Consider the following 27945-nt stretch of genomic DNA (forward strand, 5'->3'; position numbering starts at 1 on the left):
AGTTCCTTTTTGTAGCAATTGTTTTTCAAAATTTTCTAATTAATTATATTTTATTTCTTTAAGATAATTTCATGTTTGTTTAAATACGGCGTCCGTTTTTATTCCTTAAACTCCAACGCCCCATAAAAAAAAAAAAAGAAAAGTGTAGAGAATATAAATGAATTTATTACCAAAAATCATGTACATACTTACATATATAGATACATACCTACAACAAAATTACTTTTTTCGACATAATTACTGTGAAGATTCAGGTATTTGCCATATCGGTAGATCAGGTTTCCTACATCATCTTCCAAAAATGTTACTGCCACTGAAGTGAGATGGACTTGAGTGCCCTTTTGAAGCTCCTCATTAGTCTAGAATTCTTATTTTGGAATCCTAACCAGTACTTCAATTCAAGGAAGGGATGAAAATCACTAGGCTGTAAGCCGCATTTTCATGAATGGCAAAAAGGGCTCAAAATTACAGAAACAGAAGATTGTGTTCAGCGAATTTATGAAGTCATTCGAAACAAATGGAGAATACTAGAATCCCAGGTAACGAGATGGCCAACTAGCATACCAAAATTACGACTTTGGAGGATGAATGCTTAGACATTCCTGTTCCGCATTCTTTCCTTAAAAGAAATTTCAAAGATTAATAAGAAGCTTCAAAGGAGGATTAAGGTTCCTCTCACATAACACGCGGTAACTTTTTTCGAAGAGAGTATAGGAAACGTAATTCACCGAAATGACATATGTCTTTATCTCCACTGAGAATAGGTATGTCAAAAAATAAATATATGATTGCACATAATATATATATATATACTGTACATAATTTTGATAAAAAATTTATTTTGTTCTCTAAACATATCTTTCTTTTATGGCCCATGCAAGCTCATTAAAAAAACGGCTTTCGTACAATTTAGTAAAAACATAGGTAGCTGCTGTCATCACTATATACAATATAGTCTTGCTAAGATAAGTTGCTGTAGTCAAATGATAGAGTTACAACATAAACTAATGGTGTAAATAAAATGGGTAAATGGAAATTAGATTTATTTAAATGCAAAATATCTGTTTTTTGCGGTTTAGTTCATTAAACTTTCAATTATTTTATTAATAAAATATTACAAATTACAAATTGATGACAAAATGTAAATATATAAAATATGTTATGTTATTATTCATAGTTAAAGAATTTATCTAAGAATGCATTATGCATTCTAAATGAGTTCAAACCAAAATTATTCAGACGCCAAATTTAAAGTTATAAGAATGAAATCGGAATGTGATTCCCCCCCCCCCTCTTCTGTCAATTTACTTCACGACTAAAACTTTATTATCCCAAATGATTCATTTAATGGCATATGGATAAAGTGCCATGCTAAAATGTTACTTCATTTTAAAAAATTATATTAATAATCCCCCACATTTCAAAAATTAAGAACAGGCGAATTGGAATTTAAGAACAAATTTCTTGGTTTTGAATAAATTCATTCTAGAGTAATAATTCCATAAATACACATTTTCCAGTTAAATATTCTTTAACTTAAACTTATTTAAAAATTTATTTACTAAACTTTTATGTAAATTAACAACACAAAAACCAAACAAATTAAAAATGCATACACATAGTTATTTTTTTTTTTTAAAAAGAAATAGATTTTTTAAAAAAAAAAAAATTTCTCTCTTCCTGGCTTTGAAAATTTTCATTAGTGATCCGTTTAAAAAGGTAACTAATGTATCATAAGCGGACAAGAAATCACTCGTTGCTGGTTGGCGAGTTCTAACCTTCGATTCTTGGGGATTGCAAATGGAAAAAAAAAAGTAATTATTTAAATACTATTAAATAATTATTTGTAATAATTAGTATTTTTACAAGGTAATAAGAATCATACGATCGAATTAGGATTAGTCATAGAAAATAAAAAATCAATAGCCACCTCTGGCAATCAGCTGTTTGTCCATGATCTATATATTTAAAATAATTGGCAATTGAATAACTAGTACTCCAGGTACCACTAGAATCGATTTGGGCAGCTTTTTAATTTTTTACGAAAGTAAAAAATAACCTAGATACATCATTATTGGTATGATGTATTGATGATGGTATTATTGGTATGATGTCTCAACCACTGTCCATTTTCGAGGGAAATGTCAGGAACTCTATTGCACAATACATTCCCTGCGAGAAAAAACCTTGACAATTTTCCAGTCATATCATGAAATAAAAGATCTTATGTACCGATTTCATCAAATTATATTTCATATGAATGACTCACGATGCTACTCCCATGATTCCTAGATTATGACATCAAGGACCGTCTGCCCATTTCTCCCTATTTTTCCAAAAATATGGTAATATATATATAAAAGCCCCAACCTCAATAATTTTGTCAATTAGTTTCGTCACTTTGAAAATATAGCTAAGCGATCAAAGTGCACTATCATTACTATGCAATTATAATTTAAAATAGTGTTTGCTGTTGTTTTTATAACATATATATCATTCAAACTGGTTAGTCATTACTATATTAATACCATTAATGAGGTTATTAAAGGCGGCTAGAATTATAAAATTAATTTAATTCCTCAAACCACTTTGATGAACTACATCGTATAACAATAAAGGCATTACAAAAACATAGTTACATAATTAGAAATCACACAATAACGAGCATTTTTGTGATTGACTAGCTACACTTCAAAGGGGTGAAAAAAAATTGTCAAATTGGAGCGGAAAAATTGGCGGAACTAGGAGCTGTGTCAAAGTTATAATTTACGATATATATGTCTCGAAACAGAAAAGAAGGGAGATAGAAGACTATTGATGACTTATCGAGGAGTCATAAGCATTCACACGAAACAAAACCCTTCGAAATCAGTTCAATAGTTGTGGCTGGGAACTCTGTCAAAGGTCTTCTCAAAAGACAATGTACTGTGAGAGATATTGCTTTTTTTATTTTCAATCGAAAATAAAGGGTGAAGATATGCAAGCGAATATTGATGATATGTCTACAGGACACAACAGTGGCTTAACTAGGGTGAGGCGGGCAGGGTAAGAGTCCAGGGCGCCATTACCAAGGGGCGCAAAATTGTGGAATAAATTATTTGAATAAAAGAGCTTTTTTTTTCAAATCAGTTCAATAGTTGTGGATGGGAACTATGTCAAAGGTCTTCCCAAAAGACAATGTACTGTGAGAGATATTTCTTTTTTTATTTTCAATCGAAAATAAAGGGTGAAGATATGCAAGCGAATATTGATGATATGTCTACAGGACACAACAGTGGCTTAACTAGGGTGGGGCGGGCAGGGTAAGAGTCCAGGGCGCCATTACCAAGGGGCGCAAAATTGTGGAATAAATTATTTGAATAAAAGAGCTTTTTTTTCTCCCTTATTCCTCGGAACTAGAATAAAACTTCTTAAAAACAAAATTTTTTCTCTCGTTTTAATATTTCCATATATTCAGTTACCCCAATTTTTCCCAATTATATTTTTTTATCCCAATTAAATTATTAGGTGCTTTGATATGTAGATCTCTCTTTATCTTTTTCCAAAACGATAAAGATTTTTATCGACGAAGCTCTTAATTTCTCGTCGACGGAGGAAGGGAGGCAAGAAGTGTCCGACAGGAGGGCAATTGCCCACTCTGACCTCCAAGTGTAGTCGCCAATACACTCTAATTTTTGTTGAGAAACAGCAACTTTATTCTAAATCAGTACTTATTTGCTTCACCAAAAATAACAGCAATAACTATAATTGATATTTCAGTGAACAACCGAAATTTGATTTAGAAAAGTTGATTTAATTTGATTTCACTTCAAATAATGTCGATTGAATTAACATAAGCTTGATTCCATTAGTGTAATATATTATCATTCAATCGTCACTTTAATAATAAACTAATAATTATTTTCACCTGTTTCAGCTATTATTTTTATTTTGTTAGGAGATTTAAATATTAAAGGGAAAATTCGTATCCAATATTAGTGCGAAACATTTCATTTGAGATTATAGAACTGATTCTTCATTTTCTATTACTCCTCGTTGTTCGGTCGTAAAATTCTAATTCCCCGATATCAAACAAACTATTACTTATTACAAATAATTTGTTATATTTTATTCATTAATTTTAACTAATTAGAATTTAAGTAGTTCATTTTTTATATCATACTAAGTATTACATAAAAGAATGTTTCTACATATCTTTACAAAACAATTTTCCTCCAATTTTCTTTTAAAAAATCATACTGTCTTTTTCTCATTTTATATTGTTGTGTCCGAACAGTTGTAATTTTTTTTTTTTTTTTTTTTTTTCATGCATGCGAGCTTATTCGCTTCAGATTCAACACGCATTTGAATTCCTGCTCGTTGTAGCAATCCTTATTTAAAAATTATTTTAAATAGGTGATAAGTTAAAAAAATCGATTTTTGGCGAAAAAATCGTATATGTTGTTGCTACTTATGGCACTTGTCATAGACAAGTCCGCTGCCGAAGTCAGCGATTTTAAGCCGAGTTTGTGTAGTAGCTTCTGAGGGCAAAGGCCCCTGAGCACCCGAGAGCAGAAGTCTGACTTCTAACTCATATGAAGATGACACTCCCTGGCACAACCCCTTTTTACAGGGGGGTTCTTTCACACACCTCAGATAGATCACAGGGTAAAAAATAACAATGCCCGTACCAGGACTCGAACACGGGACGCCCAAATCACAGGGAAGACGCGCTACCCCTAGGTCAGGAGGCCGACACATCGTATATTTTTTATTAATTATTCAGGATTTCTGAAAAGTTTCTTTTGTGAAACCATTTGAATTTAATTTCTATTTATTTTATACAGTTCCATTATAAAAGCTTACATTCGTTCATTAAGCATGATATGTCATCCTAATGTAATCGATACAAAGTGTTTTGTCAAGAATGTTTTGACATTGCTTACGATAAAAGACACACGAAAATGAAGCACCCCATATTAGTACTACAAAATCAGGTAACCGTGTTGGATTTGCCTGACCTCTCCCGTCGTAAACTCTGCCTCTACCAAGGGTCACGAAGATTTGCCGTCAAGAAGTCGATCACGATTGAAGGAGATTCCTTGGTAATGTCTACTATTTCCACAATAGGTTACTTTATTAGTTTTCAAACGCTCTTTTCACCATCAGCATTGAACATTAATAATGGAATAAGTAATACATAACTAAGGGCGACAGCAGTCTAATTAATATTTATTAGAAATTATTGCCGACATTTCAGTCGGTTTGTCTCAGTTAATTGTTGATGATGTTAGTCTTGGAGAGCAGTTACCTGTTGTGATTTTAATAATTAGAACTTTCGTTCTCACATGCGCTAGTTCCAAGTCAATTGCTCACGCTGTGGTCGGAGGATGATTGGCCCATTTGCACATCATTCGATTGGTGAGGTCGCCTTATTAGCCGTAACGGACTGGCCAGGTTGCCAGTTTACCAGATGGCAAATGGGACCCTTTACATACAAGATAATATGGACCTCCAATATGGTGTGTGAAAGAGAGAGCGAGAGAAACGAAAAAACCTGCTCTAGCAGATAATTTTTAGAATTTCCTTTATTTTTAAAAATAATTAAAATAGTGAGAAATTACTTTTTGGTACAAACACGCAACCTCTTCAAAGGACTGCCGCAATGACTTCTTAGATTTTCACGACTGTCGGTCTCTTGAGAAGATGCTCTTTCTTAGATTTACACATTTGAGGACATTTATTTGATTATGATTACAGTGTTGTCGGGAAGGCAAAGGGGCTAAATTTTATTGAACACATTTCTGTATCTTCCTTTGGGGACAAAATGTGGCATTCTTGTTTTGTAGTGAGTAGAGAATAAAACATGAGTATCTTCCGAGGGGGGGGGTTGAAGTGGAAAGCTGAAATTTGCGTCTATTTTTTTTTTTTTTTACTTTAATTTTGTTGGCAATCAGCTGAGTCATACACTGTATTGCATACATTATTTAATTATAACAATGAACATTAAATTCAATTTAATCTAAGCTTCAAAAAATTAATTATTACAAAAGACTCAAAAATGAATTACTCATACAACACATAACAGAAAACAGAAAAAGCACCAGTATTTGAACTAAATTTTTTATGCAGAATAAGACATACTAAAAAATATGATATTCAATAGCGGTTATTTTTCTTTTGGTTACGCATAAAATGAATTACAAGTACAATTATATAACTTATTTTCACCAGTCTTTACTACTGATAAAGAGGAATGTGTGGGTGCGCTGTCGTTCTACAGGACATACCATTAAACCAAGGTTTCCGGGGGGAGAGGCATACCGCTGCCAAATGGCAACCAAATGCCTTCCATGAAGGCAACAGGAGTCCAAAGGCAACAATATTTTAATATTTGGTATGTTTAACCAATATAGAAGAGGGCATTGATTTTTTTTTTTTTTTTTTTTTTTTTTTTTTTTTTTCTTTCTTCTTCTTCTTAAGGGGATGATTGTCCAAGAAAAAATTGGAACCTTTTTGTTATATCTTGGGCTATCAAATTTGGCACAGATATGAATTGAAATGAAAGATGTTCATTAATTAAAATTAAATAAAATTTTGTCATTTTTCTCCCCTAACTGTTGAAAGTCTTATAAAATAAAAAAATTACATCATCTTGAAATTCAAAAAATTATCTTTTTAATTATACTAATTTAATCGCTGTTTGTTTGTTTGTTTTTTGTCTATTTTTAATTAATTTTTAAAAATTCATTTTACAACAATATATTCCACAACAATATATTTTAAAGAGACTCGAATTATTTTCATTGTTTCTATTAAATATTTCATCCAAGAATTTTCTTTCATTGTTGATGATGAAGGTATGATGATACGTTTTATTTTTCCATAATCAGTAGGTCTCTGTTTTAAGTATTCTTTTAAAATCCTTTTTGAAATTTTCTTATACTTACAATTAACTTAAAAAAAGATGAATTTTCATCAAGCTTATGAATATGGATACGCCATTGGCTGTGTGCTGCTATCAGTCAGCAAATTACAGATCTAGTCTAGAAACTTTTTATATTACTTTATATTAGACTTTTTACTCCAGTTTCAACTCTAACCTGTTATAATTCTTAAAAATTGCTTCTGTCAAGGTGCTTTTTTATTGCACTTTCATGCTGAATCCACAGGGAAAAAATAGAGGCAATAAGTAGAAAATGCGTAAGAAAGCTCCAAAGGAAACAGCTGAAAAGAGCATCAATATTTGTTGAATATGCTTAGAAGAGAAACATATCAGAAGTTAGAAAGTGATACATACACCCATTCATATTTGCACTGAAAAGCCTGGCAGTACAAGAAAGGAAATTGGCCAATGGACTTTTATCTTCATCACATTCCCTTTTCTTGGCTTTATAATTCTCTCAATTCATTTCACTCAAAAATTTTCCCAAAAATTCATGCTATAAAGAGCTATTCAGGGATAACCTCCAGATTTTGAAAATGGTCAATTCACACTCACATGACAATTACCAAACAACCTATGAGCAACAATGCAATTTCTGAGTAATTCCTGATTATTTGTTCATAAAGATAAAGCTTTTTTTATCACACTCTGGTCAGAAAGCTAATATTTAAAAGCAAAATGATTTGTGTTTATATTTTTCCATCAATTTTGAACTTTTAATTTAAAAATATTGATTTCTACTTTATTTTTCAAATTTTTTAATGCATAAAAGACTGCTTTCTTAGTAGATTCTTTCTTTCCGTTCGTTCATTCAAAAATTAGAGTCTGTCTAGTTTCACTTATATCAATGCTTTAGGAATTGATGATAAATGTCTGTAATTAATATTAAATTCTTTTTAAACATTAATTTGTCTCGATTTATTAGTTCCTTATTTTTAAATATGTGTATTTGTATTCTGAAAAAATCTTGGAATCACCTCATAATCTTCAGCCAAATCTCAAGAGAAATATGTGTTAATGGAAATATAATAAATTGCAAATTTAATCCAATTAATATGACATTCATGAACTGTGAAAAACCAGAGCCTCATATCCCATAATTAAATTAATCTACTAGCATCAGATTATAGTTTTAGATCTAAAAAAATTACCATGGACATAAAAGATTAAGTTTAAAAATTTTATTTATAATACTTAAAAGGAAATTACAATTCTCAACATTCTCCAAGGAACAAAACTCCAGAGGTAAATCCATCAAAAATTATTTCTCTAGCCATGGTAATATTAGATAAGGAAACAGTTTCCAAATATAAGAGGGGGTGCGGCTATTTTAATTTTCAACCATTGGTTATTTTTCAAATCAACATATCAAGAATAAGCATAGTTGTAGGATATTTTTTATATTATTATCATTATTTCTTCATCTATCTGTAGAATATGAGAAATTTTTTTCTATACCCAGAATCACCAAATTGTGCTTTATTCAAATCATTATATTCAGTATAACTGTGATGGCTGATACAAGATATATTTGGGATTTCAAAATAAAAATGTATTTAGACTGCTGTGGATTTTAGAATGCATATTTGCTTGATGTAAATTCAATGCAAGCATCACTTTGCTACTATTTCTTTTTATTATGATCCATTTAACTATAGCATTTACTTAAATGTATGAATCACTTTTTATAGGATGAAGTATCGTCAATTCAAATTTGAGCTAATTATGAAAATAACTGACAGATCTAAATTAAGAGTAAAGGAAAACTGCACTGAAAAATATCTGTTCGGGTAACATTTAAAATTAAAAGCACAATTTCATCCATTAAGTATACTGTTTTTTTATTTCGCTAAATAAATATCACGTTGAAGTTAAAAAATATTTTAGAATTTGGTGGCTATTTTTTTAAAGGACAAATTGTTAATCTTAAGTTTTTAAGAGATTAAAAAAAAAATAATAATAGGCTAAAATAAATTTTTTAGTTCAAAATAATATGATAATTTGACTGAATGAAAAAAAAAATCCCAGAATACTGTTTCAATGTTTAAAGAGACACTTTAAAAAATTAGATAATAATAGTGAGCATTTTGGGGACAAAAAAGTATTTTGCATGTTAAGAAAAGCCTAATATTCCACACATAAAGAGTGTTATTGCTCAGATTATCTTCAATTTTGCAGTACTTCTGTGTATTAAATTTTAAAATAAATATATTGTGCATTGATAAAAAAAAAAGAAAGAAAACTGCAACTTAAAATAAAACCTGCCAATAATATTCTATCTATTGTTATGGAAATTTTCCAAAAAAACCACGAAATTAATGGGTCCAATGTAATGGGTGTACGGTGAAAACAGTCCAATAGGCTAAGTAACAAATAATGACGTTTATTCATCACAAAGACACGAACACACATTCACCAAAACAGAGCCAAAGTGAACACAAAAATAGCACTTACAATAACAAATAAGCAGCAAATCATTAGTAAAACACCATAACAGCACAAAGCTCTCGAAGAGAGTTCAATCATTCTCTCTCTCTCATCTCGGCTACTTCTGACTACATGACTTGTCGACTAACTCAACACAGACTGGCTCCTCAGCACACGACTCAACGCTGCCTCAATACTTGACTACATGACTGACTTCAGTTCTGTCTCCTGGTTTTCTATATTTTCTATGACAGGGCAACAAAAGTTCTTGAAAGATTGTCATAACCCGTTTCCTAATGGATTTATCACCAAATTTCCGGTAAATCTGGAATCTTCTATTTTGTCATCAAATTCATCACCAAGTTGTTTGCCAAGGCTGGAATGGTCACTGATCTGGCATCCATAACAGCTGTCTTTCTTACCAGGAGACTTACTGCAGTGGGAAGCAACATTACAATTTCGTAATACTATCGTTTAATTACATATTTAGAGAGTAGTTAAATAATATATTGAAAGGGTCTGCTAATGGAATTTAAAAATGACAGTTAAAGTATTAACAATGAAGAATACTTTTGAATATATAATTATGAATTATAATAAAAAATGAAGGATAAATATTAACATTTCGCTATTTTTTTTTCGATTAAACAATGTTTCTAATATATTTCATTTTACAATATGATACAATTTGAAAGTATTTTGCAGTAAAAAATCAGAAAGAAAATGCTTTTTAAAATTTAAATTATGTTTATTTAAACAAATATTGGATATATTGATGGTTAATCCATTTTCTAAATGTTACAAAAAGAATTAACAGAGATATATGATATTAATTCTATCAGAAAAATATGGAGGCACCTTTTCCTCAATACATGTAACATTTCAATTAAGCTTTAGAATCTTGTTTTGTACATAGTAATCAGTTTATTAATAACAAAAATCAATGAATTTATCACTATATATATTTTTTATGAATTGCATGGTATTCAGTTCTCAACAATTATTATTACAACAAGTGAAAACTCTGATGATACATTTTAACAATACATGTGAACATGTGAAATTGTAATGGCAAAAGTCATTAAAAAATCTTTATATTATATATAAATGTAACTGCACATCACTTTATATTTGTATATTTTATACAAAATAAAAGGATGGTTAAAATGGAAGTCTCTATAGAAGATAAATAGCTATATACTTTAAAATTACTGATTACATTGTTCAGAACAATGACAGTAGCATTTTTCATGAAATTATTTGTAGAGAATATAATCATCTATTATTTTGATGTTTTATAACTGAATTAATTTTTTAGGTATGCTTTATTATATCAGTGATATATAGCAATTAAATGAAGTATCAGAAATAAATACAAAATAGCATGCTTTTTTTTACACAATATAACATTAACCAAAGGGTTTCACATGCTATCTTAATTTACTGTTAAAGATTACAATTTTATGTATGCTGATTTTAAATGTCATCCATTCTAATATACAAAGAAATCTTTTAACTGAAACAAAAATAGTAATTTAAGACTGTTTATACACGAGTCTGCTCCAGAATAAATCAAGTTTCTGATCGAAAATAATTATCTTGGATAAAGAAAAAGACTTTCATGCAGTAATTATGCATGAAAATTAAAACCATAAGCATGCTATTAAAAAAGTTGCTTTGACAAGGGAAGATCCTTTTTACTGTAGAAAAAATAAAGAAAATGCACATTCATAAAAATATAACACAAATTCGCTTGGATATATTTATAATAATTTAGCAATCTGCTGCAAAAAATATCATACATCTGCAACTCCCAAATAATGGAAAAAATGTAAGCAGTCAACATAATAAGTTAGGGGCAGACCTATCCTCAATTGAATTGTGGTTGTAGCTTTAGAATATATGTACAGTCTTAGATGTTGTGTGACTTATGTCATGTGAATTGACCCCATTGCTGTCAAGGACATGTTCTGTTTCTTCTCTAAGCTTTATCAGACCAACAGAAAGGCATACACAATGAATTTAACATATATCATGCTCATGTACACACATGGCAGATGTTTAATAGAATAGGATCTTGAATGCTAGATATTTTGCTAGAAGCCACCATGACCTCAAAGTACCTTTCATACCAGTTAATGTGCGATCTTCAAATAATACTCAATTTCAAATTGAGTTTCCTCTGAAATTGAAGTCTATCTATGTAGTATTTTCCTACTACAGCTCTGAAAAGGTCATAAGAGGAACTGTTAAAATTTGTATAATACATAGTGATGCTGTGTACCTTAAAATTGAATCTGATTTATCACTTTTTTTTTTTTTTTTTTTTGCTCATTTAAAAATGTTTTGCAAAAAACATGATGCAAACTCTAAGAAGTTCTTGGGTATGTTAGATTTTTAATATGTAAGATATCCAAGAGCATTTATTTAGTGGCATGCAAGAGCTACAAGGACTATGCTGTAAAGAAAATATTTCATAGAACTTATATGTATATAGTACTTATGAAATAGCTTAAATTTTCAATCATACTACTTTTAACTTAAGACCAGGACTGCCACGAAGACAAAAAAAAATTTCATCCAAAGAGAACTACTGATATTCTTACAGGAATTAACGAGTTCTCTCACTCTGATTGAAGCATGTTTAAATTCCTCAATGCCCAGTTTTCAGCAATCTGATGGTTTCATTCTCATTATATCATAACAGTTTCTAACTGAATTGTCATTTAAGGATCTGCCCATTTGCAACTCGAATGACACATTTTTTCCCATTTCTGATCATTGGAAAATTGTAAAAAATTTTCAAATTATTTTTTTAAAAATTCATCTTCTAAATCAATAATTTATTTGCAAAGAGAATCAATACAGAAAAAAATCAGTAACTAATACTGACATGAATTTTCAAAAGGAGAGAAAACTTTGCACCCTTAAAGTATTAGATGAAATGCATTTCAGAAATCTTCTATGGTTTTAAGCTAGACAGAAAACCAGACAAGAACCTAAAAGCCTACATAAATCTGTCTCATTAACTAATAAACAAACTGAAACTGAAATTTAAATGACAACTCAGAAAATGGTCCCCTTTCCTTTCCTCTAAAATTTTTTTTTATTTCTTGTATTACATAACCTATTTTCAATTATAATCACCTCAGAAGTAATTCAAAGATTTTTGTAATTTTGATATAACAATTACTTTTCAGAATCCTGAGCATCTTGAGTATAATGTTCAAGAAATGCAATTTCATTTTGTAATTTATATTCATATATTTACAGTCTTTGTGGCAATATTGGAGGCAATGTATGTAACTGTATCAATTTATATTCTTACAGAAGATGGCATTACATTTGGGTCATTCTTTACAAATAGTAACATTTCTGTCACATTCATATTACAGCAAAATCTTCAGATAATAATTCAATAAATTATGCTTTATAATAGAAGTAAAAATATGTCCGATTAAATTAAAACCAAATTTATTAACATTTTTTTTATTTATTTAGTTTATAATAAGTGAATTCTCACATATGTGGATTGTCACAGACCTGTTGTAACTGTTTATAACTTGCTTAATCAAAAAAAAAAAAAAAACCTTAAATGTTTATTATTCATGCAACAGGTGTCTCAAAACACTAAATGTTTAAACACATTTTATATTTTTTTTATATTGAAATCCAATTTTAGAAAATGAATGGTGTCATAATAAATTCTCACCTCCATTACCCAAACATAAAATGCTATTTTTCACTCATAGAAGGCAGTATAACCATCATATTTCATTTCCCATGATGCATTTCATCCAATTAGTTTATTACAGCTAGAAAAAGTAATTTGAGTTTTCAGTTTAAAGCTAAAAACAGATTTTGTTCTTGAGAAACAAGTGTGGTTATTCAGCTTGAAATTCATGTATGTAAAATAATATAAAAATACAAGTTCAATCTATTTTAATATGCTAAACATGTGTAGATTGTAATACAAAAAAAATAATTTATTTCCTCCAAAAAAAACAACCATTCAGGTTAATTTTATAGAAGATTCCTCACATAACACCCTTGTCGATTTCACAGTAACGGAAGTAGGATACATTCTTTTTGGACATTCCAATAAAATTATATAGCCAGCAATGTGATAATATATTGGTGTTATACATGTATTAAACACAAAAAATGCATTAAGTGAATGGCCAAGTGTAAGCTATATGATTTATTAAATTAATGATGGCATAACACTCAAGCATTTAAAGGTTGTTGTTGCTGTTGTTAATTTTAGAAAGGCAAAAAAGAAAAAAATTATGGGAATGAGTACAGATTAAAAATAAAAGGAAGAGGAATCCAATTAGTAGCAATCAAATGAGGAACAAAATGCAAAGAAATAAAAAATGTATGAAAAAAATGAGTAAATAAATTGGAAATCATCCACAAAAATATATGGAACAGGAACATAAGGAGACAAAATGATATTATGCCAGAAAAAGAGCAGGCAAAATCAAAAGAATGTAAGAAACAAGTAATCAAGATCAAAGAAAAATCAAAAGAAGTTCGGAAAAAAAGAAGCAAAAAATATCTTACAAAGAAGTGCAACACAAATTTTGCATCTTTAGTGGAAGATAATATTCCTTCCACTAGCCCTGTTCTTAGTCCCAGCGAAGTTGGGGGGAAAAAAAGCTTCAGAATGAACAGATAAATACAAGCAAAATCTTTATAGATTAGGAAAAAAGAAAGATCCATCTAGGGGAAAAAAATGAACAGACTATTAAATGGTCACACAGTTTCTCCAATAGTTAGAAAGAAATTACTTTGCAGTGAAGTTATAGCTGCTCAAATAAAAGAATTTTAACAAAGAAAAGAGCTATATTAAAAAGCATAACATTGCAACTAGTATTAGTGGAAAAATAGTCAAAAAACATAGATATCTCAATCACATGGGGAAAAAAAATCCTTTCAAACAGAACACTCAAGCCCAGGGCAGGTCTAAAAGAGACAAAAAAGATAAGCTGTAAAGAGCAAGAAAGCAATAAAAGTTCTTGCAAGAAATTTTTTACAAGAAGATGAATCCAGCTATATTTGACCTGGAAAGAAAGATACAGTAACACTGAAGAAATGTAAAAAATAAAAAATGTTTCTTAATGGTTCCTTGTAAAACCTTCACAAAAAAAATTCTGTCATCACTATCCACAAAAAATTATTATTATTATTATTATGTTTGCAATCTAAGTCCATTTTGGTTAAATTTCCTAAATCTAGATACATTGACACATATTTGTGCATATTCCTGAGAACATAGCACATATTGTAGTGTTACGAACACGAAAAGGAATAATTAAAGAAAATACATCAATTGAACGGTGTAAATCACTGTGTTGTTAAGAAACCTATTTTAGGGAGGATTAGGAGTTGTAAATGTTCCAATAAAAAAAAATTTAATTTGGTGTAATAGCATACCAGAAGTGGATAACAAAGAAAATGAAAACTATAATTAAAGAAGTGGGGAAAAAAAAAAAAAGATTATATGAATGCAAGAAGGGGTAGAATCTATTTTAAAAATTGTGCAGTAAAATATTTGATGCATTTACGTAACATAAACCACCAACAAACCACAATGAATAGTATTAAAAAGAAGCTGACAACATATTAATTCCTGCACACTTCTCAGAAAATTATTTTTGCAAATATGACCAAGAAGTACAATCTTCTCAAACAAACAGATAACATACACAGTAGAGTAGTTTATAATTTGAGTACTGACACATTACATTGTATTGCAGTTTATCCAGAAGTCTCGGCATTATCCATCCGTGATATGTGCTCACTAGAAACCCATAATTATAGAAATCAAATGCATGAAAACTGAGCATATATATTTATACTGTCCTGTAACTCAGTATAAGAACAGGAAAGTGTTTTATTTAATGGCAACCTTCTTTGCTCCTGAACTGGGTGCATATGTTTTGAATTGACATTATGCAGAAAATGGATATGGCAAAGGAGCTCTGGATGGATAGGAGGCTGCTTAAAAAGAATTGTTGATTCCCTTGAGAGTAGAGACAAAGACATGAACAACTTCAAACACTTGCAGATGAACTTGCTACTAACTCCAAAAAATAAATGCGATTAAAATCACTTCACCATGCATTGATGAGCTATTACCTAGAAAATTAATAGCTTTTAAAGGCAACATGGAAAAAGAAGATCCATTTATTCTGCAAGCAAGGCTAAGCTGTTCCTTGTTTGGCCTTGAAGAGGACTTTCTCTTTATGGAAGTGGTGTAACAAAATTGCCGGTAAAAGTGCAATTTAGTGCACCCCTTGCTGCGCCAAGGATGCCAAGTCGCCAATAAAGATGGACAAAATAAACATTCTGCGAAACAATTATGGTTACCACTTTCTGTATTAAAGTTATGATCTTTACTGATAAGTATTGTAATTTTTATTTTAATCTGTATCTGAGATTTTTATTCAAATTTTTTTAACCTTTGGGATCACTACTGCTGCATATCTTAACAATTTTGAAATAAAGAAGTTTTTCAAACCGGCTGTGCCGGTCTGTTGTGTAAACGGCAAAATTTAGAGCATGAGATGCCTTTGGCATCTGAAGAAGGTACCAAACAGAATTTTTTTAACTTAACCTGTATAAGAACCTGTATTCGCCAGAACATTGAACTTAAGGACTGTGTGGATAACAGGAAGAGTACATACAAACAAACATCCTTTCCTAACTTCATCAACTCGTAATATATATATATATATATATATATATATATATATATTCCACTCGCCCTTCATCCATTCTGCAGGTTCAAAATACTTCCTTCCATGCCATTCACCAGACATCCATTCTTATACATTTACCAATATAACAAATTATCAAGGGAACTATCACAGCACAAAAAGAAATACGTGAACTGCAATGAATTCCATTGCAGAAGATTTTTAAAGTAAGAATTCAGACGATTTTTTAAAGCGGATACAGACAATTAAAAATCACAAAAGAAGAAATATTTTCTGTTTGTATTTGCATTAAAAATAAAATTGCAGTCTCTTATTAATAGTAAAAAACTTTTAGTTATAATACAGAACTAAATTAAAATCTTTAATAGATATTTTTTTACTATTTTTAATTTAACATTTTTCATAAAATAGCTGTAGTTCATATTCAACTCAACCACTGCAAAAAGTAGTAAACAAAACAGCATTAGGGTTGCTAGAAGATCATTTTGTTGGGTTCAATATTGGCAACAAACTTGGGAGCACACTAAGCTACACTTGAATCAAATTGCCTACTGATTATAGCAGAACCATCAAATACAACAAAAATATTAAACTTGTCTACTCTGATACTGATTCTTTCGGTGACACAAGTGATAACAATTTTAGCTTTGATACAGAAAATTCAAAAATGGAAATATCAACAAAATTAAGCCCAAATATCTACATTGTTGTTAAGTTTGCCACAAAAAAGTTATTCACGCATTTTGTTGCACTTGTTCTTTTTTGTGACAGTTTTGATGAGTACATTGTTAAATTCATGAAACTAATAAATTTGTACTTCTTAAAGTAGATGACACTTCTGAAGTGAATTTGATATGTGGGTGTATTGAATCAGCCTATAATGAATATGCTCGAACAACATCTTTTCAATGATCAATTGGATAAATTTGACAATTTATGTTAAACAATTTTTTATGAATTGATTTCTGCCTCTGTTTCTCTGCATGAGCTGATTTAATATTTATAATTTGCTTTACTGAAGTGGTTTTTAATTTTCTAATACAATATATCACCTCTATGATTTTAAGCTGCCATTTGTGAATAAGATTATATGTATTTATTCATAATTTCAATTCAGCTACATCTTTGTTTATGATACTTTCTGGTAATTAGAAATTTCATATAAAAATGAAAAAAAAAAAAAAAGGAAATTGTAGGTTTTGAAATCTGAAAATATTTTGGTTAAAAAAAGACATTGTTAATGTAACACAATTCTGAAGAATGGCCACTAATTCTATATCTTCTCTCTTACACATATCATAAAAAAACAGTTTTTCCTCCCTTTTATAATGGAAAGTGGTTTAGCCTGCACACATCAGAATGACAGCCATTTGTACAATTTAATTTTTTACATACAAAATGTAAAAACTTTCTACCTACATCTCAAATTAAAATTTCATTTTGCTCATTTTAGTTTTATATTTCCCAATAAAAATTCTTTATCCTGAAAAAATATATAGCTTTCTTTAATAACAAATACAGAATCTCCAACTATTAAGGAATAAGTGATTTACTAATCTCACTAAGACTTTGCCCACTCTACTATTAACTGGTTGTTGTTCAGTCTCTACCTATCATCTAATAAAAGAACTGTTTGTTCATGAATCGATAGTACATAGTATAGAGTGATCTGAAAATTTTCTCAAAATTGTTAAAACTGTTTAAACAATATGAGCCCCATCTTGTGAATCCCACCAATACTCTCATAATAGCTGAAATTTGCATACCTTGCTGAGTATCAAATATTGACACATCACATTTGCAGCATTTGATAATATGCATACACATATTTCAATGCATAAACTAAATCAATTCTATTAAATAGAATCTTTTCTTTTTATATTTTTATTGTGAGACTAACAAGACAAAAAAACTGCCCACTACTGTAAAAATTTTACTTTTTGTTATTAATGTGATGGTGAATATGAATAATATTTTTAAGATGTTGGGAGTAGGAAAAATTAACAGAATAATTTTCATGAACACTAACAATATATTTTTTAAAAAAACTTACCAACAGCTGTAGTAAAATCGCTATGTCTTGCTTTCTCAGATTCAACGAAAGAATGGCTGACTATCATTGGAGTAAATGCCACATCACACCCATATTTTCGAACAAGCATTCGAAATGGTAACCTACAAAAAGTAAACTCATGCACTCTAAGAATGAACAATATTTTCAAAAAACATTTTAAATACCAAAAGTGAAAGATTATTCTAATCAAATAAAAAATTAACTGAGAAAACAAATGGCACAAATAAGAATTGAAACACACTTTAAATAATCACTGTTAACCACTGCTGGTCGAAGAATATTTGAACATTTCTAATTATATGACTTTTTTTTCATGGAAAGGGGAAATATAAAAAAATTTTAATGTTTAGAATCAGATGCATATTTATATTTTAAACATCTCTTGGTTAAAAAGAAATTGAAATTCAATAAATCAAAAATACAGCACACCATATTAAATAAATTTAATCTGACATGCAATCATTACACCAAATTATAGATTTCAAACAAAATTTGGACAACATCAGTCAATGAAAAATTTGTCTGTCCAAGTACATGTAAACAAGATTACTAAATGACACAATGAGACAGCAGAAAAAATCTGGCATATTGCTTCACAATTAAATTCTACATTTGTATCACATTTTGGACTAAATCTACTATCTGTGCCTCTATGAAGATGATAGCTAAAAAATTCAGTAAGCTTGATGATGAATTTTTATAAATGATCTCTAAACTAACATTTAAAATATGAGTGCAATATTAGACTAAATTTAATAAATGATTGCTTGCCCATTTGTCTCCGTGTATATACATACACGATACACCAGTAACACACAAGTTGTGCAAATGAAATTTGGTACCTAGACTTGATATTAAAATTCTAAATACATAACAAAGTTTTAACTCAATCAGTTAATAAGAAGAGGCCCAAACTGCACACTCTATTCTCTTTGCAACATTGAAAAGCTTAACACAAAATGCACAATAATGTATAAGCAAATAAAAATAGCGTGGGAAAAATATCCCCAAAGGATAAAACATTAAACAGTCAATTTACCAGCAAATGTCTTATCTAAAAATAAATGCAAGTATCACATATTGAGTCGTTTTCTAACTAATTCCAGATTTTTTTTTTTTTCTCTCTCCTCATTATAATATCCATGAACAAAAAAAATTATTTCCAGAATAGAATTCTGAGTTGGAAAAAACAAAATTGCAAATTATTTTACCAATTCTGCAACAAAATTTAAGAGTTATTTTTTAACAGTATCAAGTTAATGTTGCCTGTCGGGTAAAATATTTTCATAGAAAATTTTAATGGTTATACATTTTACTAGAATGCTTTCAACATAATTTCCCTACAACTTAAAATGTAACGACATTAAAGCCGTGAAGTTGCTCAATCAATGAGAGTCAATAATATCAGCAATGATCTATTTATTAAGCATAAATATGTTTCATACCTAAAATAACACTAAAGCACTCCTTTCCTTTAGAAAGCATACATTTTTATATGCAATTATTAAATTAAAATATTTCTGCAAAATTTTCATTTTGAATAGAATTGCCAATATATAATAAAAGCACATTAAAAATACATCGGAAGTAATTAATTCTTTTATTATTTGCTTTAAAAGCAAAGTACACTAAGCCATACTTGGAGTATCTAACCATCGGAGCACACATGGTAATCAGTTCTTTATTTTCGAATAAATCAATCACGCTATTACATTTGTCACCATTACTAGCTAACATACTAAATACACAGGTACTTTCAGAGACTTAAAATAGAGGTAACCGATAATAAAACAATTATAAGCTATAAACTTATTGGTTCTGACTCCGAATTAATCTTTCGACGTTTACTTCAAAAAATAATCTATATTCCAGCTCTTACCAACCACATGCAATATACATTTGTCAGAACAACAAAACTAAATATCTTTTCGTTGCCAATTCAAAAATAAGAAAGAAAGAAAGAAAACGATATTAACTGTTATATTTGAAAGTTCTGCGTAAGTTCAAGCCACAACAGTTCTCCCTTACCAGCAACTAAGTTACGGTACAACATATTATTATCTTTCAAAACACACTATTTACAAAAAAAAAAAAAAAAAAATTATAGATATATGCAAGTGCTACTCCTGAAATTGCACAGGGATTTAACTGTCCGTCCTATGTGCGATTGTTTTTCAGGAAGTTTTTTAATTGTTGGAGGCAAGTCTGTTGGAGGTTTGACAGCTTGTCTTACCGACTTGCTTATTGTTCCGTAGTAAAGTCTAATATTTGCAAAAAAAAAAAAAATGCAGGCCTTCATCTATCAATAGTCACTGTAACATATTTCAACCACTTGAAAAGGACCATCGCAAGGAGGTTCTAATAGCTTTTTAATTCTATCTTTGCGAATAAACACATGTGATGCCGATTTCAAGTTTTTAGAAACGAATATTTTTTTGGACATATTAATCGGATACTGTTCTAGGAAAAATTTCTTCCATAGTTTTTTTTTTTTTTTTAAGGTGGTAGACAAAAATATCTGGTGGTGTAGAAGTTGTGCTATTTTGGAAAAATTATCCAGGTAAATGAATATTTTGCCCATATAAACCATTTGAACAATGGTGTATGCAGAATTTTGCATAGCTGTGCGTATGCCAAGAACAGTTGGAAGTGTTTCACACCAGGGCAGGTTATTGTGTGTCATTAGTATGGTCTTAAGAGATCTATGGAGACGCTAGACCTTTCCATTAGCTTGAGGATGATAAGTAGTTGTAAGTTGCAATTTTATTCTACACATTTTTGAAAGGTCGTTGAACAACTCTGAACTGAACTGTGCTCTACGATCTGTGACTAGGCGACATCATGTAACAAATCTTGAAATCCAGTTTGAATAAAATACTTTGGCAACTGTGTCTACTGAAACGTTGTTATGTGAAATCACTACCATCCAGTTAGAGTACAGATCAAAGCAAGTAAGATAATAAATATTCCCATTTCATGGTGGTAGGGATCCAATGAGATCAATATGCAAGTCGCTAAATCTTTCTGAAGGAAGTTGAAAATCACCGAAACTTGATTTGGTGTGCCGATTAATTTTACTTTTTTGGCAAAAAGTAAATTTGGTATTCCAAAGATATGCATCTTCATGAATACTTGGTTAAATAGATTTAGGCGATAAGAGCTTGATTTAATGCCAGGATGGGCATTTGATGAAATATTTTCATGCAATAACTTTCAAGAATATATGGTCTGATACTATTCGTTGAAGTTTCACACCACAAAGACTTCCCAGAAGGTAGTGGATATTGCTTAAAGTTCATGGAAATCTATGATGTCTTCAAATTCTGTAATTCTTTAACCATATATTGCTCATCTGCTATTTTATCGTAGTGAATCAAAGAAATTTCTTCAGTTCTAGATAAAGTATTCTGCAGCGATGTTACCACGACCTTCAATGTGCTGTATATCAGTTGAAAATAAAGAAATGTATTGTAAATGTTTAAATTGACGAAGTAATGTTTTTGGGGGGGAGGGGGGTTTGTTTAAAGGCAAAGGTTATGGGTTTATAGTCTGTGAATATTTTAAATGTTCTTCCTTCCAGTAAAAATTTGAAGTGTTGGATGGAAAGGCAAATTCCTAGTAATTCCCTATCATAAGTACTGTAATGCTTTAGTGCTTCGTTTAGCTTTTTTGGAATAAAATGCTATAGATTTCCATCTAGGGATGACGAATATTTTAAAAACGGTTATTACGTAACCAATATCAAAAGCTCACAAGTACCAGTGATCAATACTTTTCAAAAAGGGGTGTGATTCAAATCCTCGATACGATCTTACTGGTGATATTTCGATTACAGGTCTTGCATCATGATACAAAATAACAATCGATACGATCTGTCCAATGGAAGCTCTCGAACAACAATTCAATCATACAGAGGGAAAGACCCTTACTCACTGTTGCACTTTCCAGGAACAGACCTCTCGCAAACAGTTGTGGCGGGCGGAGGGACCTATTTATCAGAAGCAGAAAGTTTCCTATTTCACAGAGTCAGATCCGAGCTCTCCCTAAAGCGGCGTTCCTATGACCGGAGAATCTTCAGACGGGCCACGCGTTCCCCCTTCAACCCCACTTGCGGTTTTCTGGGGTGCTTTGATGCATGTCCAGTTTACCGACAATTTGTCGGTAAACTAGACAAACATCAAAGCACTCCAGAAAACCGAAAGAGGGGTCGAAAGGGGATCGCGTGGCCCGCCTGACGTCTGGACCGGTCGTGGGACCGCCGCTTAATCCATCGCACGGTAACGACTATCGCTGGAAGTTATACGCGGCTTGTTTCATTGTACGAAAACAAATTTTCTTTTTCACTCAAATTTCCATAGAAAAATATTTATTCTGGGAAAAAACTCTATCTTAAAAAGAGTGTGGTTGTAACATTATAAGCCAGATAACAACTTCCGGAGAAGAGAGTACTCTTTTGTCTAGTGGTTATGTTACTCGGCTATGAACCCTAACGTTGCGAGTTCGAACCTCAACCCGCACATTGGTGACCCTGGTTCTGAACAACCGCATCCTTCGTTCTGAAGTCGTGGCTCCATCTACCGGCAGCAACCACTCACACACGCTCGCCGTCGCCCGCCATAACACTTGGCGCGATTACAACGTTCGTCGCTCGCCATAACGCCTGGCGCGATAATCACGTTCGTCGCTCGCCATAACTGGCGCGATAATCACGTTCGTCGCTCGCCATAACTGGCGCGATAAACTCTACCGACTCACTGGTGGGGGACTATTGTGGTGGTAACATTATAAGCCAGATAACAACTTCCGGAGAAGAGAGTACTCTTTTGTCTAGTGGTTATGTTACTCGGCTATGAACCCTAACGTTGCGAGTTCGAACCTCAACCCGCACAAGAGGATCAATCTAAACATAGGGAGACTTGAATATGTTTATTCTACACCACTCTTTCTGACATTTGCAGTTTTATTTTGTTTTTGGCTTCTTGCATCTTAAAAGCTTTAGTTTTAAATAAAAAAAAAATTGTAATCAGAATAATTTTATTTTATTGTTCACCAAATTTTAAATGAATAATTTTTTAAGAATTTCGTTTGAAAACCAAGTAGTGATAATAATTATTAAATTTGTCGCTTATTGTATAATACCATTTGTTATAATTTGAATTTTAATGCAGTTGTACATCGTAAAAGATTATTACTTAGTTATTATTTTATTGTAAAATCAAATTAGTCTCTTCTTTATTTTTATGAACACAAAAGAGTATTACTGGCAATGCAGCAGGAAATTTAACCCATAGAAAAATTGCGAAAACAGTTCAAAGCCTAAGTCCTTCTACTGTAAACTTGCAGAATAGTGCAGTAGAATAAGACTATTAATGAAAAAAAATAAAAAATTTTATCCTTGATAATTTTTATATTGAATTTTAATATTTTTAATTGATGATAATTATTTTTTTGAATATTTTATATTTGAATTTTTTATTGAAATATTATTTTATAATTGAATAATAATAATATATTTTTTTGAATATAAATGAATATAATAAAATTTATAACTGAAAAATAATATCTTTGCCCAGTTAGGGACACTTAAAAGTAGTAAACAATTTAGGAAATGTTAAATAATGTAGAGAAATTCTATTTTTTTAAAAAATTGCATTTCAGAGCAATGCATAAATGTATTACGTCATCCATCCTTAAAAGTTAATTTAAAACAGACATTTTAGATTTTAAAAAATCTTATTTTTTCAAAATAATTTTTAAGAATACAAAAAGCCTATAAAAGGAATATAAAATTAGTTATGCCTAGAGTAATCCTTTCATCTATTCTTTCTAATTGTATAGAAGAAATGAATGGTTTCTTTTACAACAATCCATGAAATCACATTCATAGAAGTATGTATTTTGTATGAGAAAATATTTACACGATAACAATTTTTAACTTATTTTCAAAATATATTTAACAAAAAAGAATACAAAACCTCTTTTTTGTATAATACGTCGAAAATAAGCAACTTAAAAATTTTTTATTTTCACTTTATTAATATAAAATTGACCATTCTGAGGTTAATGAACCATGAAACCTCATGATAAACACTAGTCAATGCTTCGGTATCAAAAACATCAGAAATGAGCGAGAATTATCAAAAACTGCACCTACAAATTCAAGTAAAATGAATCTCAAGTTTCCTCACTAATGATATTTTTACCTTGGGTACTGAAAAATAAATTTAAAAAATATTTTATTCATAATGTTTAAAAATTAATATACGATCGATCATTCTTAGGTGTATGTACCTAAAAATCATTGAAGGACGTCATTAGTCGATTTCCATTTTATGTACGATATTAATATAAAATCTGCAATAGGCAAATAAATTGTAAGTGGAAAAGGAATAAAGGGAGTCGTGGATTTCCTTCAACCAAAAACCGCAAATGAGTAAGTCCGATACCTCACTCTAAGCCAAAGAAGGGATATCAACTGATCCCCGACGCTCCTGGGAGAGGAGAAACACAAAACATTCTTCTCTTGTGTCCGCACGGAATGTCATAAAGAAAAAAGCAGAAATCTGTGAATGGGTTAAAAAGTGAATGGACCGGTTATTCTTCGAACTACCGTATCATTGAAATTGAAATATTCACAAGAAAATACTCGTAAGTGTCAAAGTGACTGACAATGCTCTATTCCGTAAAGATTATTTCTAATTGCCTGTGACATGACCTTCTATTCACTCTTTTCCTTCAGACGCCATCTATTGGCAGAATATGGAACTCAAGTGTAAATTTTAAAGAAATGACATTTTTTTAAATTCAGTTTTTTCAAAAAATACTTTACTCCAATAAATAAATAAATAGATTTGAAAAAATCAAAATTAAAAAGTAAGCTGAAATAGATAAATTAAGTCAATCAATCGTTAATTAAATTAGCAAATAAAGTATTAATTACAATTAATAAATTTTATATTTAATACTAATTCCTAATTTTTAATTAACAGCATGTTTGAAATAACAGATTTTTGGAACAAACATTTAAAAATAATAATAGAAAAATTATTTGTTATTCAAAAAATCGTGGATTATGCCTCTCTAAGCTAGAGTGGACAAGTGCTATTCATCGCCATCGTATCGTCTCACCAATTTCTTGTACATTACTTGAAATACACTTACCGGACAGTGTATATGCTTATTTTCGATAAACTGTAATCGGCATTTAATCGGACACAATCCCAACATTATTAACATACAGAAACATGATTTGCTTTAATAGATCTATAAAATATTCAGTTATAAACTACCATTGCTTGTTCATATTAAAATTAGAAAAGGGGAGAAATACTTTTCAAATATTGAATAAGAAATAAATTTTTGTCATTCGACTACAAAGACATAATAATGATGAAAGAATTTTGGGACAATTTTTTTTTGACACCCTAATCATTATTTTTTCTGTCTCTTTTTTAGCAATTTGGATAGACAGAAATATTACGATTTGACTCTTCCCTATAATCATTTAAATAATATTAAGCCTTTTGATTTAAATCGCAAAAATATTTATTTTTAAAAGTCATACATTTAAAATAGATCTTTTCTTCTCTTAAACATATAATGGAATTCTCTATGGGTATAATTAATGGAATTTCTTTGTAATTAAATTTTCACCCACATCTTAATGTAGAAGAGTTTTGAAACTGCACACATGTTTGCATTCTCTATGATTATACGCAATTTTGTTCTATCAACATCTACTTAGTATGAATTGATCTATAAATTTGCTTACATTTTAATTAATTACATTTTAGGTGAATTTGAGAATTTTTTTAAGAAATCATAATGTATATAATAATAATTACTAAAAAATAAAGAAAAAACAACTGAAAAAAAAATCTATTTCTTAGTTCACTAATAAACGTGCTTTTGAAAACGGTTTTTAAATTTATAGTACATTCTGAGTGAAAGTTGGCTGGGAACCAGTAATACTGAAAAATGTTTCTGATTGGACCCTGCATTTCCTACGGCCGGCGAGCGAAATGTTGATGCTCAAGGCGTCATCGAGGCAAAACAGTGTTAGTGCGTTTATATCTTTTTTGAAATGGAATATCATGAAAAAACACCCCCCCCCTCCAAAAAAAAAAAAAAAAAAGAATGCCACACTAAAACAAAGACGAGGATGAGAGGGAGGAAATTATATAAGTCTAGGAGTCTGTTACTCTCACAACATCATTGTCCACCTCCCCTGCATAGACCAGTTAAAATTACTGTTATTAAAACATTCAGAACATATCGCGGGTAAAGTGTTATAAGAGTAAATATATTGTTACGGAAAAGTTCGTAAAATAAATAGGTCGGGAGAAACAGACCTGCAATCTCAGTAACAAATAATGACGTTTATTCGACAGGAAAATACTAGCATACAATCAACAAAACACAGTTCGAAGCGTATACAAGAACAGTACTTAAGTAAACAGCAGCAATACGGTAATAAACATCCGTAATAGCACAAAGAGCTAAGGAAAGAACTCAACTACTCTCTCTCATTTTCGTTACTTCTGACTACACGACTAATTCTATACTAACAGATAGCCGAGCACCAGAATCAGTGCTGCTTCAATACTCAACTGCCTACAATGTCTTCCAGCATTTTATTATAGGGCAAAGAAGGGGCTAGAAAGATCATCATTTGGCTACAGGTCCTAATGAACATATTGCCAAAATTCCTGCAAATTCAGGTATTTTTTATTTTGTCACCAATGATGAGGATCATTCATCCGACACTCGTTCAACATCCACCAGACAGCTGTAAAACTGTCTTCTTTGCGATAGAAATAACTGCGCTGGGAAACAATATTAAATTCGGAATAATATATTTCATTCAAAATTGGTTTTGAATTCTAAGTATAGAGACTGGTGAAGATATGCAAAAAATTTTCCAATGTCATCTTTAGAACTATTTTGCAATAGGAATTCTTTCTATAATGAATCTACTTAAAATTATGTATTATGTCGGCACATGCTTCATATACTGATATATTGACATACATGATTTTTTAATTATATATGAAAAACGATGAAGTAGGTATATCTTCTTACTTAAATTTCTAATATGGAACTTTAATGCTCAATGTTAGAATGTGATGATTTAAATTAGTTTATAACACTAGACAGAAACTGAAGTTTATCACCTTCATTGAAATACCTTTTCTCAGATTTATTTATTTTTCCTTTTTAAAAAATTTACAATGTCAATACATAAATTTTGAAAAAAATTTACGTCATTTATAAAAAATTATATGAAATTAATGCTTATGCAATTTATCTATTGTTACTAAAATTAATTTTGGTTAATGACAGGTATACATTTTAAAGTTATACTGAATGGAAATATTCTCTCCAGAATTCATTAAAAAGCTTTAGCATCTGAACTAGGGTCTACATATGCTTGAAATATTATAAAATAGTTCAAGGGGAAAGTGTAGAAAATGAATCTTCTGGGATTTAATAATTCTCAAAAATAATTAGCATTATATAGATTATTTTTTAATGTAATCTGTGAAGATTTTGATTGGAGATTTGAATGAAATACGAAAATTTAAGAAAGAAAAGCCCTTGAATATTTATAATTATAGATGATAACATATGAATGAATTTTCTAGAAATCTGACACCAGAGTGTAAAGCCTAAAAGCTTTTCATCTAGAAATGATCAGAGTGCTTCAATTTCTGGCATGTATAGAAAAAAAAAATGCTTTAATTTTTTACAGCAAACGTATTGTCAGTAGCAATAGAAAGTCAATCAGGAACCAA

General features: G+C 30.2%; 1 protein-coding gene across 7 annotated transcripts in view; it reads right to left on the reverse strand.

Moving 5' to 3' along the window:
* LOC129959971 (tRNA-dihydrouridine(20a/20b) synthase [NAD(P)+]-like) overlaps window positions 1–27945 on the reverse strand; it is a 51511-nt gene that overhangs the window by 16056 nt on the left and 7510 nt on the right. For 2 of the 7 annotated variants that reach the window (XM_056072918.1, XM_056072912.1), the window contains exons 1-2: window positions 19791–20076; window positions 18131–18252 (exon numbers count right to left, since the gene is read on the reverse strand). In XM_056072918.1, coding sequence (XP_055928893.1) covers window positions 18131–18252; window positions 19791–19888 — 220 coding nt within the window. In that variant the 5' untranslated portion in view covers window positions 19889–20076. Of the gene's footprint in view, window positions 1–18130; window positions 18253–19596; window positions 19729–19790; window positions 20086–20127; window positions 20320–27945 lie in introns of those variants that run through there. The other 5 variants (XM_056072917.1, XM_056072913.1, XM_056072916.1 and 2 more) reach the window with 5 other exon arrangements.

The sequence above is a fragment of the Argiope bruennichi genome, chromosome X2 (genome assembly GCF_947563725.1).
Source record: "Argiope bruennichi chromosome X2, qqArgBrue1.1, whole genome shotgun sequence".
NCBI classification, from domain to species: Eukaryota; Metazoa; Arthropoda; class Arachnida; order Araneae; family Araneidae; genus Argiope; species Argiope bruennichi.